Source organism: Neurospora tetraspora (genome assembly GCF_033439725.1).
Source record: "Neurospora tetraspora strain CBS 560.94 chromosome Unknown B0H65scaffold_2, whole genome shotgun sequence".
NCBI classification, from domain to species: Eukaryota; Fungi; Ascomycota; class Sordariomycetes; order Sordariales; family Sordariaceae; genus Neurospora; species Neurospora tetraspora.
This window is the reverse complement of record NW_026944384.1, coordinates 361,899-376,573: the sequence shown is the minus strand read 5'-3', so window position 1 is coordinate 376,573 and position 14,675 is coordinate 361,899. Positions and strand designations below refer to the sequence as shown.

At 28.9% G+C, this 14,675-nt stretch overlaps 1 protein-coding gene across 1 annotated transcript; it reads right to left on the bottom strand.

Moving 5' to 3' along the window:
• Positions 1-14,052: 14,052 nt before the first annotated feature.
• B0H65DRAFT_403537 (uncharacterized protein) lies at positions 14,053-14,357 on the bottom strand (the record flags this gene model as incomplete). Its single annotated transcript, XM_062823798.1, has 2 exons — positions 14,053-14,235; positions 14,304-14,357. Coding segments are annotated over 2 exons (237 nt in total), but the record flags the coding sequence as incomplete, so codon positions are not given.
• Between the last annotated feature and the right edge of the window lie 318 nt (positions 14,358-14,675).

The window sequence follows — 14,675 nt, the reverse complement described above, 5'->3', positions numbered from 1 at the left end:
CCGGCTGTGTGTGCTGCTTGTCCTCCACTCTCACAACAACCAAGTCTCCCACTCGCTCGAGGCTATCTTCCTGGCCAAGGCTGGAGGCTGGAGGCAAGGGGCACGTACAGTAAGTCGATACTCGGCCGATAAACCGTGTTTGCTGGGTGTCGCGCCCGTCAATGGATACTCGGGTGAAGATGCTGTTGTTGTGTACGGGTTGTTGGTGGGCTGGGGACGGCGGTCGCTGTCATGTCATTACTAGACTGGCTGGTCTCCTGTGGTTGGTGTCCGAGCCAGAACCGGATCCATCCTCCTCTCCAAGGTGAAAGGCCCGGACCCGCTATTGGATGGACTGTGCAGAGATAGCAGCCTCCACCTTGGCCCTGCTTACCTAATGCCCGCTGGCTGTGTCACGTGAACGCTCGGACCTCTGTCGACATTGTGTTTGCTTGTTGGCCAGCTTTGCTTAATTGGATTTGATTGGTTCGAGCTAGACCAGCTGCCACCTAGCACGGGCCACTTTTCTAGCCAGAACTTACTGGCAATAACTGGCAAGTGTCAGATTCTAGGGTGGCATTCTGGCCAGATGTAGGCTAGATGCCAGAGTCCCAGCCACCTAATTTAAAAGGTCTTAGTAAATATAAGTTACCCCCAAAACCCACCATACCAGAGTGCTCAAATCAATCATACAGAATACACAGAATTAATTAATTACTAATAAATTTAATAATTAATAATCTAATATACAACCTATCAACACTACAATTAGCACATTCGAACAATAAATAACAACCGGATTACAACCCTCTTAAAGCCTATTAAAACGAAAGAAAACGTCGTTTACTTTAAAAATAATAACGATTAATCGTAATAAGAGCCTATACTCTAATCGAAATATATTCCTAATACCTTTAAAGATTAATTTTAAAGAAAAACTAAAAAGCCTTCCGTACCGAAATAACTTCATTCTAATTACTACCCTTTAATTAAAGAAGTAAAGACCCGTATTAATAATATAAAAGCGGAACTCGTAAGTTTCGACAGCGGTATTAATACTTAATTCGTTATTGATAAAGACGGAATTAACTATAAAAAACTTATTAAATACTACGACTAAAACGAAATTGTAATTAATAGTTTTATTACCGAAAACGACCTTATTAATAAATAATTTTACGAATTAAAGGTCAACCTCTATCCTAATAATAAAAAAGATTAGAAGGAATTTAGAATTAACGATAAAAACCTACGTACTTAAATGAAATTATTAATTAATTATAGACTATAAAATAAAATAATAACGAAAGAATAGGATATTAACGAATAATATTAAAATTTTAAATAAATAACGAACTACAAAGCGGTCGACGACTAAATTAAAATAAAGAAGATATACTATAAAACTGTCGCTATTTGTACGAAGAAATCTAAAATTTAAATTAATTAACTATAAATGTAGTTTATTATTATAAATAACAGATAGAATAAAAGAATTGGTAAAATTCTTATTACGAATTTATATTACTCTAATTTTATTAATATAATTAAAATCGTCCGCTTTAAGTAGTATAATAATATTTAGAAATTCAATAAAAAAATAACCATTAATATTCTTAAATATATTAAAATCTATAAAGATTTTAAATAATATAGTATCAATAACGTTCGTTGTAAAGTCGCCGCCAGAGGAAAAGGAGGAATCTATCGTAGTACTCTTAACGCTAATGAATCTAATATTAAATATAATAATTAGAAATATAATAGTAATAATTATAATTATATTAAAAATAAGGACGTTTATTACGATAGCAAGAATAAAAAGCCCAAGGGCGTAGGGAAAAGAAAGCTCCCGTCGAATGAATCTGAAATTTAACCGTATAAGAAGGGTAACAGTATAATATATAAAGTATATAAAAAAGGCTATTATTCTCTTAAAGACTATTAATATATTAACCTAAGCGCGAAACCTTTATATATTAGGCTATACCTCTCTATTAAACGCGTTATTAAAACTAACTTCGCGAAAAATCTAAAGTTCACTAAGAAAGTAACTAAATTCTCTAGGAAGGAAGAGAAAATTGAAAAGAATTAATGTAACTATCCAATCGAGCCTATAAAGTAACCTTCTAAGTTAGCGGGGTATTTAAAGTTAAAAACGAAATTTACCCTTTTAAAAATTTAATAATATTCGATTTAAATAGTTTATTTTATATATTTAATAAAATTATTCATTTCCTTTACTTTTATTATATTAATCCGAATAATTCCTTATAAGCTAGTAATATTCAAATAGAAATTAAAAGGGTTAAAAAGGTCGATATTATTATTAAAAATAAGAATAGTCCCCTAAAATTACGGTTAAAGGAGGTCGCCTTCTATCTTAACTTTATTATTAACTTCGTTTTCTATTTTTAATTACAAAAGTACAGTTTCTACTAGGACTATCGACTACTAAATAATTATTTAAAGAAGGCTAATAATTTATTCTTGTACTATTTAGATATTATTTACAATTGAATAATTATCAAAATTATCCCCCTTTTATTTACTAAAGCCTCGTTCGTAGCGCGCCGTTATTAAATTAATTTATATATGCAACGACCTTCGAAATAACTAATAGAAATATAATATTAATAATTCGGCTACCCAAATCCCTAAATACTTAACTGTTTATAAAGTGTTAACGGAATACAATTACGTAATATACTTTTAATTAAATATAATATATATAATATAATAAAGATAAAATAATAAATTAGCCGCGTTTTGAAAAACCGGAGTTACGGCCTAAGAGAATGATTCGTCGTCGATTTCTTCGACTTTAAAACAAAATTCAAAAAATTATACTACCTCCTTCTAATTACCTATCGATAATTAAAATTAATTTAAAATTACTACTTATCGAATCGAAAAACTATTATAATAACTAATACCCTAACTAACCATATCTAAATATTTAAGTACTAATATACTATTAACGTTAAAACCGTCGAATATAATAATAAATTTATAAGCAATAAAATTAAAAACAAATTCGCCCAATATAATATAATTTTTAAACATTCTATTCCTAATACCTAAATACAAAATAGAGGGGTAGAACATTTAAGGGGTATAATTAAAGAGAAATACCGTACAATATTATTGAATTCGAAAATACTAAAAGATTTATAATTAAAAACTATTTACGCAATTATTTATTTTATTAATCGTTCCCCTTATTATTTATATAATTAGAAATCCCCCTTCGAACGATTCTATACCTATATTATAGACCAATATAATTAATAACAACTACGGAAACTACATCTAAACTACCTTCGAATTTATAAATATAAAGTATTTATTATAATAAACGTCGCTTAAAGGAAGGAGTAAAAATTTTAAAAATATAATTTAAAAGCGTAAATGAGTTATTTTATGCATTATATTTAATTAATAATTCGCTTTGGTATTTGAAAACCGATAGGAATTGTTCGGAATATTTGTATAAATATTAATTACGCCTAAAGAAAATTAACCCTTTAATTGAAAAAATAACCTTTTAATTTTTAGAAATATTTTTTAAATTGTACAAAATAATAATAAATTTAGTAAAAGAAAGGAGGATAAAGAACCGATTAATTTCTGAATACTTACTTATAACGTACGTATTTTATAACCGACTAATATTAGCGCCGAAATTAAAAATTAAATTAAAGGTTTAAAAAAAAGTAACTGAGCCCGCGAAAATACTATGGACTTCTAATTTATTTTATAAACGCTTTCGAAAATTAATAATAAAATTACTATTTCCTAGCGAATATTTTTTGTAGGGTTTACTTACGAAAATAGTTGAAAGCGAAATAAAATTTAGAAAAAATTCTTATAATTCGTTTATAAAGAATATATTATGCTAAAATACTATAAATTAAAAATTAGGAAATTCTTTTATTAAATAATTTAATAGAATAATAAAGATCCGTAGGCTTTAGAGGAATGGCATTAAATTAATCACTAACGTTTAAACTAATCGGTCGTTGATAATAAAAATTAAGTTTATAATTTCTTCTTTTGGTTAAGGAAGGAAATATATTAATATTTCTAGGATATAGAAATCTTTATTAAGGATACTTAAAATATAATTTAAAAAGTATTAAATTAATAATTAAAAAACTGTAAAAAAATATGTAAAAGGGATATATTTAAATATAAAGAGTCTTAATAATTTTATAAATTATAAAATAATTTTAATACCGAAGGGTTAGAAAGTTTTAAAGACCGTTCGAATAAATTTTATAATAATTAGAGGCGGGAATAATCTTCCGACCAGACGGAAATAAATTCTAAACGTCTAAAATTAAAATATTATAGTTATAAAGAAAAAGAATATATTATTAGGAATTACTTTAAGAAATTTAAGACGGAAGGATATTATAAATCCTGTAATAGGTCCCGTAAAGGAGCCCGTATTTAAAATATTATTACCGAACATAAACTTAAAAAAAATAAAGAAAATAATTATTTCTCTAATTCTAAAGGGCTATTAAAAGGTTAAACTCTATAAATAAATCGTTGTTTATAGAAATTAAAGGGTTTAGGACAGCCGGAAAAGTTAATTTAATAAAGATGATAGTAATAGTAACTTTATTGAAAGGTCGCTGACTAAAAGTTAATATAGACTTTAATACAGGGGCCGAAATTAATATAATCTATAAGAATTTCGTAAGAAGGAATAAATTAAAATAAATAGAAATAATAGTACTATTAGTATTAATAATTACAAATAGCAGAAAATTCGTTATTATAGAACGTTCGAAATTACTTTCTAAATAAAGGATAAAATAGGATAAGAACGGGCAACGACCTAACTCTTCTATATAATCCGTAGAAATATTAAAGTATTACTACTATTATTATTAATGTTAGGTATAAGCTCGGAAAATATTATTATATATATATATAATAATAAATTCGAATTTAATAGACTATAAATAACGGACCTAATAATTTTTACGTATAATATAATATATAGCAAACGAACTTTTATGGCTAATATTATATTGATATATAACCCTATAAAGCTTACTATTAAAAATATAAATAATAAGGAAAATAATGCCGACGGGGCGGCGACTATCCTACCCGCCTTAGAAGAATTCGAATTATATTTTTCGAAAGAAGGAATGAAATTATTACCGACCCTTTTTAATATTAAAAACGAAATTAGAATTAAAGAGGGTGAAGAAATACTATTTAAAATAATATACTTCCTTTCGAAAGTATAATTAAATATTCTACAAAATTATTTAGAGGAGAACTTACGTATATGGAAAATTAAATATTTTAAAAGCCCGGCGGGGTTATTAATCCTATTTATTTTAAAGAAGGATAACTCCCTACGTTTATATATAAATTATTATAATTTGAATCAAATAACAATTAAAAATCAATACCCGCTACCTTTAATCGCGGAATTAATAAATCGGCTATCGGGCGCTAAAACTTTCTCTAAAGTAAATTTATAGGAGGCGTATTATCATATTGGGATTAAAGAAGGAAATTAGTAGAAAATAGCATTTAAAATTAAATATAATGATTTTAAATATATTATAATACTATTCGGGCTAATTAATACGTCTACTATATTTTAAACGTATATATATAAGGTTTTAGCGGGTTTGGTTAACCGAATTTATATTATATATTTCGATAATATTTTAATTTATTCCTAAATTAAAAAACCATACAATAAGTATTTATAATTTATCTTTAAATAATTAAGGGACGCCCAATTATACGTTAAACTTTCGAAATACGAATTCTATAAAGAATATATCAAATTCCCCAACTATTAAATAATAATAGAAGGGATTATAATAAACCCGACCCGGGTCGTAACGATTAAAGAATAATTAATACCGGAATCGTACTACAATATCTAAATTTTCTTCGGGTTTGCTAATTTCTATTAGCGTTTTATTTATAAATATTTTAAATTAATAGCCCTTCTTACGGACTTACTAAAAGGAAATATGAATAAAAAGAAGACTAAACTATTTAAATAATTAAAAGAAGTAAATAAAATATTCTAGACTTTAAAGGACGCCTTCGTATTAGCGTTTATATTCTAATGTTAAGACTACTTCTAAGAAATGAAAGTAGAAACGGACGCTTATATTAAAGTTATTTCAAGTATTTTATCTTAAAAGATCGACAACTAATAATATTTAATGATTTTCTTTTCGAAAAAACTAATAAATATCGAACGGCGTTAATATACAGGGTAATAAAAGCTTTTCGCTATAGTAGTTAATTTAAAATATTAGAACTACTATTTAAACGGATTTCCTAAAAAGATTTTAATACTTATAAACTACTAAACCTTAATAAATATTATAGAATCCTTAACGAAGGATTTCCAAAGAAAGTTAACGTAATAAATATATCGATTATTATAATTCGATTTTATTATAGAATATTAACCTAGCACTACGAACTTTATAGACGGGCTATTTAAGAAGCTAAACTATATAAAGGGGGAAATAGAATATAATAACGTCCTATTTACTCTCTAAAAGAAATTCAGTTTAATTTAATAATTATTAATATCCTTCTGAAAATAATTTAATTCTAAAATAAGGTATTAATTTAGCGAGAAAATAATAATATATACGTTCGTTAAATAAATTAGGAAAATTATTAAATCGGCGACAAAACGGGGGTTAAAAGCAACCCTATTAAACCCTAAGGATAATCCTTTTCCCTAAATTATCCTAAAGAAAGTCGCCTATAAATTAATATATAAAGGATTACCCTTTATATTATAAATAAATTAAGCATTTTATACCGTAGTAAAAGAATTCTAATTTTAGGACCTTAATATTACTAACCTATCGGCGACCGTACGAACTAAAATTTTAATAATTAAAGGGTATAAATTAAATAATTAAAGGTTTTTTTATTTTAAAAAATAGTTAAAAATCTTGAATAAAGGATTACTACATAAAAAAATCCTATATATTTATTATAATAATTTAAGGGCCGGTTATATAAATAATTTTAAAATTTTAGAATTTATTAAAACGAAATTCTACTAAGAGAATTTCGCGAAGGATATAAAAAAATATATTATTTGATATAAATTGTATTAAAGTACTTAACGTCCTAAATATAAACCCTATAAAAACTTCTAATCCTTGCCGCTACCTGAGCAACCCTTCTAAGAAATTAATATCGATTTTATTACCAGCCTACCGCCGAACTAGGGGACTAATAGTAAAATATATAACGCCGTCCTTGTAATTATCGACCAATTTACGAAGATAAGACTCTTTATTCTAATAATTAAAACCTTAAATATAGTAACGATAGTTAGCTTCCTATATAAATACATTAAATATTGTTACAACTCCCCCTTAAGAATCATTAACGATCGAAATAAATTATTTACAAACGAATTTTAAAAAAATATTTTATTAAAACCCAAAATATTTTACATTAGCTATTTACCACCTTCTATTTATAAATAAATAATTAAACCGAACGCTTCTATTAAACTTTAAAAAAATTCCTTCGTATTAACGCCCTAGAAGGAAACTCGCTACTATAATACCGCTAATTATAGGAAGCCGAATTCACTTATAATAATTTAATATATTCTATTATTAGGGTCTCGCCGTTCGAAGCCCTCTATAAATATTATTGACGTATAATAGAATATATAGAAAGCTGAGATGAACTATAGGTTTAGGAAATAAAGGAAAGGTTTTAAAAAGTAAAATAAATATATAAAGTTATAAAACGCTATTAGGAATAGGCTATCCATATTTAATAAAAGGGGTATAATAAATAATATACGCCGATAGAATTCCGACCTAAAAATTTAATAAGACTATTTACGAAGAATTTTCGATTTAAAAACTATAAATTAACCCCTACATTTATTAAAATCAAAATAAAATAGAAGATTGGATTATAAATATATTAAATCATTTTACTAATATAATACTGCCGGATATACGATATTTTCCCTATAAATTTATTAAACTTTTAGAAAATAGGGAATAAAATTACTGAAGATATACTATTATTAGAAATGGCGGAAAAATAAAAAGAATAGAAAATAAAAGAAGTAATAAATTATAAAAGAGGAGGGATAGAATAAAAATTGTTAATTAAATAAACGGGTTAACCCATTAAATATAATATTTAAAAACCGGAAAAATATTTCTACAACGCGTAGAAAGTATTCTCTAAATATTAGAAGATTAAATGGAAGCATTATAAGAAATAAAATAATTAAATTAATAATATAAAAAATAGATCTAATTATTTTAAAAAAAGAAATACTTTTTAAACGATACTAAAATTCCGTAATAATTATAATAGACTAGTAATTTAATACTAATTAAAATAAGAAGTCGAAGGGTCATTGAAGAAGAAACTTGAAGAATCGGTAATTAACGAAAGAATATATTTAAATAGAAAATATAATTAAATAAATTTATCCTAAGAGATTTAACCCCTATTAATATTCTTAAAAGGATTATTCGTAATTATTTAATTTAAAATATTATATTTATAAGGGGAATATTAATAGGCTACTGGAAGGGTAAACTTAGGAATCGAAATATTTATAATACAGTCGGTACGGACGACCGATATAATAGATTTAAAACGAATATTTACAAAAACTTTATAAAGAACGATTACTGATTCGCTAATACGTAAATAACAGTAAATTTTAAAAAAGGCTACGACTATAGGGGCTTTAAATTTAATAAATAGAAAAAATATTTCCTTACCCTTACTTTTTTTAATAATAATAAGACGCTAGCTAATAGAAACCTCCTTACTTTTACCTTTTTTAATAGCGGTAAAACAACGGCTGATAGAAGCGGAACCGCCAATTAAATTAGGGGGATTACGGTAGAAAATAATAAATAAATAAAATTTAAAAAGGATAAGAAAACCTAATAGAAAAGTATTAATAAATTTATAAGTTAAGAAAGCGATTAATTTAATATAGGTTAAAGAAGGCCTTCCGTACGAAATTACAGGACTTTCCGATTTAATACCAATAAGAACCGCTAGAAAAACGTTAAAAATTTTCGAATAAAGTATTTAAAGATTATTACCCTTAATAAATATAATAAATCAATTTTCAAGAATATAAGCGTAACTTATAATTTTTAATTTTTTAGGGTTAGTAAAAAGGGGATAATAGGGCGCTATAATAAGTAGATTCTCTATAAATTAACGAACTACCTCTAAAGGAAAAACCTTCCTAATAATAGGACGGACTTTTATAACGGGTTTAATGGGAGATAAAATTATTAGAATAAGAAATATAATTACAGCCGAAGAAGCGGCGAAAAGCCCGATTTTAAATAGAGAGGAATTATTAATTTAAATTACGAAGGCTAAAACTAAACGATTTTTAATATAAAATAATTTATTTAAATAACTAAATAGGTTAATTTCTTAAAAGGGGGTATCGAAAAAATTAGGAACTGTTAAAAGGAAAGTAATTATATAAAATGCGGGGGTAATTATTATGGAAACTTTTAACGCTACGTTAATAGAATTTATATCCCCGCCCTATTTTAAGGGTAAAACCTATTTTTAAAATTCTATAAAAAGAAAAAGGATGTAGTTAAAAAGATAATTGATAAAAGAATTTAAAGTAACGGAATTATATTATTTATTAAGCGAAGAGTTACTTCCTCCCGAATTAGATTATAAATTTCTATCAATAAAAGTAAAGATTTTTTTATTTTTAAAACCGAAGGGGCTTCGGGAGTAGAAAGGGCCCGATTTAAAAAGAGGGTTTAGAATTAATTAATTAAAAGGTAATTCGTGGATATTAATTTATTAATATACGGATATAAAAATAGTAAGGACATTATTTAGGAAATTTTAATAATAAAAATACCAGCTATTATGATTATTAAAAGACATATTAATAGGAAGCCGGGGTATATTACTTATATAATATAAAAATATAAAGTCGCTACTAATGGGAATTTTATTACTTTTTTAAATAGAAGTATAGTTATAACTAAAGGTCAGGATAGTATTATATTTATTAAGGGAAATGAAAGAAGATTTTAAAAAAGAACGATAAGAAGATTTAATTTCTTAAATACCATCGAAAAAAGTGATATCCAATTCTATATAATTTGTAAAACCGTTAGAATTATTACTAAAATTAAAAGACAACCCGGAATTAGAAAACGACCTAAAATTAAAAGACAGTTCGGAATTAGAAGAATTAGAGGAATTAGAACGTTCGGAGAATTTAAAAAAGTAATTAAATTTACCATTTTCGAAAATAAGACCGACTGCCGAGCCTCCGTTGATAGAAAGCTCCATTTCGCTATCGGATTCATTTTTATCGGTAGAGGAGTAACATTTATTAATATCTATATCCTCTTTAAATTCTTTATAATTAAAGCTAAAGAGTTCTACGATAGCAACGTTATTATAAATTACTAAAAATAGAACAAATAAATTCGTTATTAAATATATAGAAAATAAATCAAATAATTTGGAAATAGTCTTCTATACAATAGATTAAAAAAAGCGAAGGATCGTTAAAGCGAATTACCGGTGACTAATAGCCGTTATCGTTACCATTATCGTCGGAAATACAAAAGCGGGCATCGAAGTTAAATAAATAATTATATTGAAAAAATAACGTAGGACAGGCAATACGAAGACCTATATTAACGCGTAAACTAAGTCAAGGGAGATAGAATTTAATATTATTATCTAAATTCTAATAAATAATAATTTAAATAAATATATAAGCTGGAAAAGGGCTATTAATAAACTTCTATAACGTTTTCTAAAATTTACACTAATAATTCGTAAATTTATAAATACGCTAAGTAATAAATTAATCTAATACTATTATAACGGCAATTAAAATATTTAGGGCCTATTTAGTAATAAGGAAATAATTAGCGGTTTAAGTTATAGTATTAATATATTAAGCGGGGTTAAAATTAATTTTAGGATTTAAAATAAAATAAAAATAACCGATAATTATAGCAATTAAACGCTAGAAATTACGGACTTCCTCTACGATTTAATTAATAATAATGCTTTTACTCCGAATAAAAATATATTCTTTAAAAAGCTTTTCTAATCGATTATAAAACGTCGTTATTAAGTGTTTTGCTTTAAAAATATTAAAACGGATATACTTATTAATATTAATTCTAACCGAAGGATTATTAATATCGGTACTTATATGAAATTAAATATATCTTATAATATTTAAAATATAATATTAATAAATCTAAAACAATTTAAAATATTTATTGAAGATTTAAATTATTGAAACTTAATGAATTAAGTAGACTAAAAATAAAGAAAGAATAATTTATAGGGCGATAAATTTACTTCTACGCTTAATAACGTATATAATTATTATTAGAATTTTTAACTTACTAATAATAAGGGAATAGTAAATTAAAGTAAATGATTACTAAATAAAGGCCGTAAGGGATACTCTCGCCGTCCTAAGAAATAAATTAATACTGACGTATCGCCGATGAATTAAAAAATTTAATAAAAAAATATTTATAGGATACTAAATAAACGGAAAGCTCTTAGCAGGGTCATAGGGGTATTAATAAAAGATACGTTCGGTTTAAGTAGTTAGGAAGCCGGTAATTTTAAGAAATTTAATATTAAGAAGCGTTACGGGGTTACTATTAAATTAGCGTTCCTATATGGGGATAAATTAATTTATATTAGCTATAGTTACAATATAATTATTAAAGGAAAGAAAGAAGTAAAAGAAAAGAAAGAATTCTGTAACTTTAGAAAAAGAAAAGACGAATAGTAAATAATTATTCTTTAATATAAATAATTATAGCGGGTAAGTACTTAGAGGGCTAGGCGTTACTAAGGGGGAAAATAATATAATATAATAAACGTATTTACGAAATAACAAATAAAGGTAAAGGGTCGCTAATAAAAGGCCTACCTATACTATACTAAAATATAGCCGATTAAAACCTAAACCATATTTCGAAGCCGGGAAATACGGCTAAATTATAAAGGATTGTAGTTACTAAAAGGGGGGATAATTATAAAGTTATTATACTAAAGAGCCTAAGATTTAAATCCGAAGAACGGAACGTTATAATAAACCGATAAGAGCAATAAAGCGGGGCGAGGGGGCCGTTATAATAAGTAGTAGAGTAGGTACGATAATAATAGAAGCGTATAGTCGGAAACCGGGCGCCGGATCCCGGGCCTACTAAGGGCTCGTATATAAAATAAAAACCCTTATAGCCTAACCGGACATTCTCTACTGGCTAGGCTAAAATCTACCTTTTAAAATAGATTTACTATCGTATACTAAACGTATTCTCACCTTATCGTGCTATAACTTTATATTATTATAAAGGAGGGAATTTGGCTCGTAATTAAATTTAAATATATCAATATATATAAATACTAATTAAGGCAAGCGTAAAAGAGGAAATTAGTAGACGTAGTCTACGTGCCCACTAAGGAATAGATTATAAATAGCCTTATCAAAAGCATCTTTCCTATAATATATTTAAAATCTATAGAGTAACTGGGATTTGTAGAATTATAGTAATTATAAATTTAATTATAAGAATTTAATAACGGAGATATTATTATAAGCTGTCTGAAGGGTATAGAGAATTTTGCAAAAGAGGATTCGGGTAACGAATTGGTAAGTATAATAATAAATATAATAAGGCAAGACTTTTACGAATAATAATTTGAAAACTACTATAAGGAAGAAGCAATTTAGGGATAGTATTATTTGTAGCTAGTTTTGGAAGGATTTTAGGGCATTTCAGGGCATATCTAGGTAGATCTAGCGTGGTTTATATACTAAATCTAAGAGGGTATATTAGAGGCTAAGGGATCTACTAACCGTTTACGTGCCTAGCTGGATTGGGATATGCGGGATTTTTACCTAGATGCCAGAGCTTCAAGTTTGCAGAGCCAGTCTTACACACAGATATACAATCAAGCCACGTTGAACCTATATCGATTATTACCAGTAATATCACATATACTGTTCTTTCCCACCCTCAACCGTCACTTGAAGTGTTTGCATCACCCGACGGGTGCCTTCATTAACGCAAAAAAGAGGAAAGCGAAACGAGGGCAAGGACCACGACTGTTTCATGAGAATTGCACATTTCCCCGTCACAAGCAGTTTTCATCATAAAAGCCGGGAGTCATCGTTCCACTCCAGCCACGGGACTATGTTCAGACGGACTCTCCGATTGTCCACTTCATTTTTCCATCAGCACAACCCGTTTAGATTGTATTCTTGACTGTGACACGCCTCAATATCAAAAAGTTGTCAGCAAATTGAAGTTTAATTTTATCTCCGATTCAAGCATTGCCTAGCAAGAGCCTTCAACGTCAGAACTCTGCTTCAACGACGGTAACCTCGCTCCAGTATTTTTCTATCGCCTTTTCTTCCGTTGATTTCACTACTTCTTACAACCTTTACCTATACCATGCTAATTGAGGCAACTCCCTGTATTTCTCCATTATAATGAAACCCAATCCTTCTCTATATCCCGTATCAAACTTCCTTTCTAGCTGCCTAGCATGTGCAGGTGACGCGTCTTTAGCAAAAAGGTAGGAAGCCGGTCCCGGTCACCCTAACACTCCAGTTATCCTTGGAATAGGCCCGGCCATGGGTATCCGGTTCAGTATGATATTGCTTGCAACCGTCTACAATCACCTGAGCGCCCTCGGCAATGGCGGCAAAGCTATCAAGCGCCTTGTCGTTGAAAGGGTCCTAGATGCAGGTAAAATGAGCGTTAGTATACGGCAATAGCAACGGCCAAGCTGATCACGTACCTGGTTACACCAGTAAATAGAAGCCCCCCAGTCACAGCTGACTCGTCCACAGTTGTACGTGCCTGGGCCCATGACTGGGCGTCCAGGGACACGGCGAAGGTAGTTAATGCCGATTCCAATGTGATCCACGCTGGCGTCACTCTCCGGCTGACAATCGAAACCAAAAGCCTCGTATTTTTCTTGTCCATCGTGGGAAGAAGCTTCGGTAGGCTGGTCAAGGGCAAAGTCGGAACGAAAGTTTGGGTTAATCTTCTCAGCAGACCGGATGACTTCTTGAACAGTCCCCGTCACGTTGACGGTGGGCCCTCCAGGAGAAGTCTGAATCTCCCAGACGATCTCCCCGATGCCGTTCTCGTCAAGGTTCAGAGCAGCTGGGACTGCCGCGACAGGAAGAACCTGTGATCATCAGGTAAAGGTAAGTAAACTGTTCGCTAAATAACAACTGTTCGGGATTGAGCACAAACCTGGAGTAGAGCGATGAGCAAAACAGCTCCGGAGGTGATGGCCGAGAATACCATGGTGGCGGTTGTCGTGCTTGCGAATGTGATGAGGTATGTACCTGATAATGATCTTTGCGATGATAGTTCGAACTGGATTGCTTTGCTGGAGTTGTGGTGTTCCTGAAGCTGATGTGTGATAGAAAACTTATCTTCAACGAAGACTGCTCACCCCTTTATAGGTCGAAGACCCCATAGTTAACGTCGTATATCCCACCCTCAAACATCGCACTCGCTGACGTGCTGACCTGCCATGGTAGCAGAAACGGCCCCGGAAACGCGGAAACAAACATCGTGTTCTATACGAACCTTCATAAAGTTCTGTCACACATATAGGTA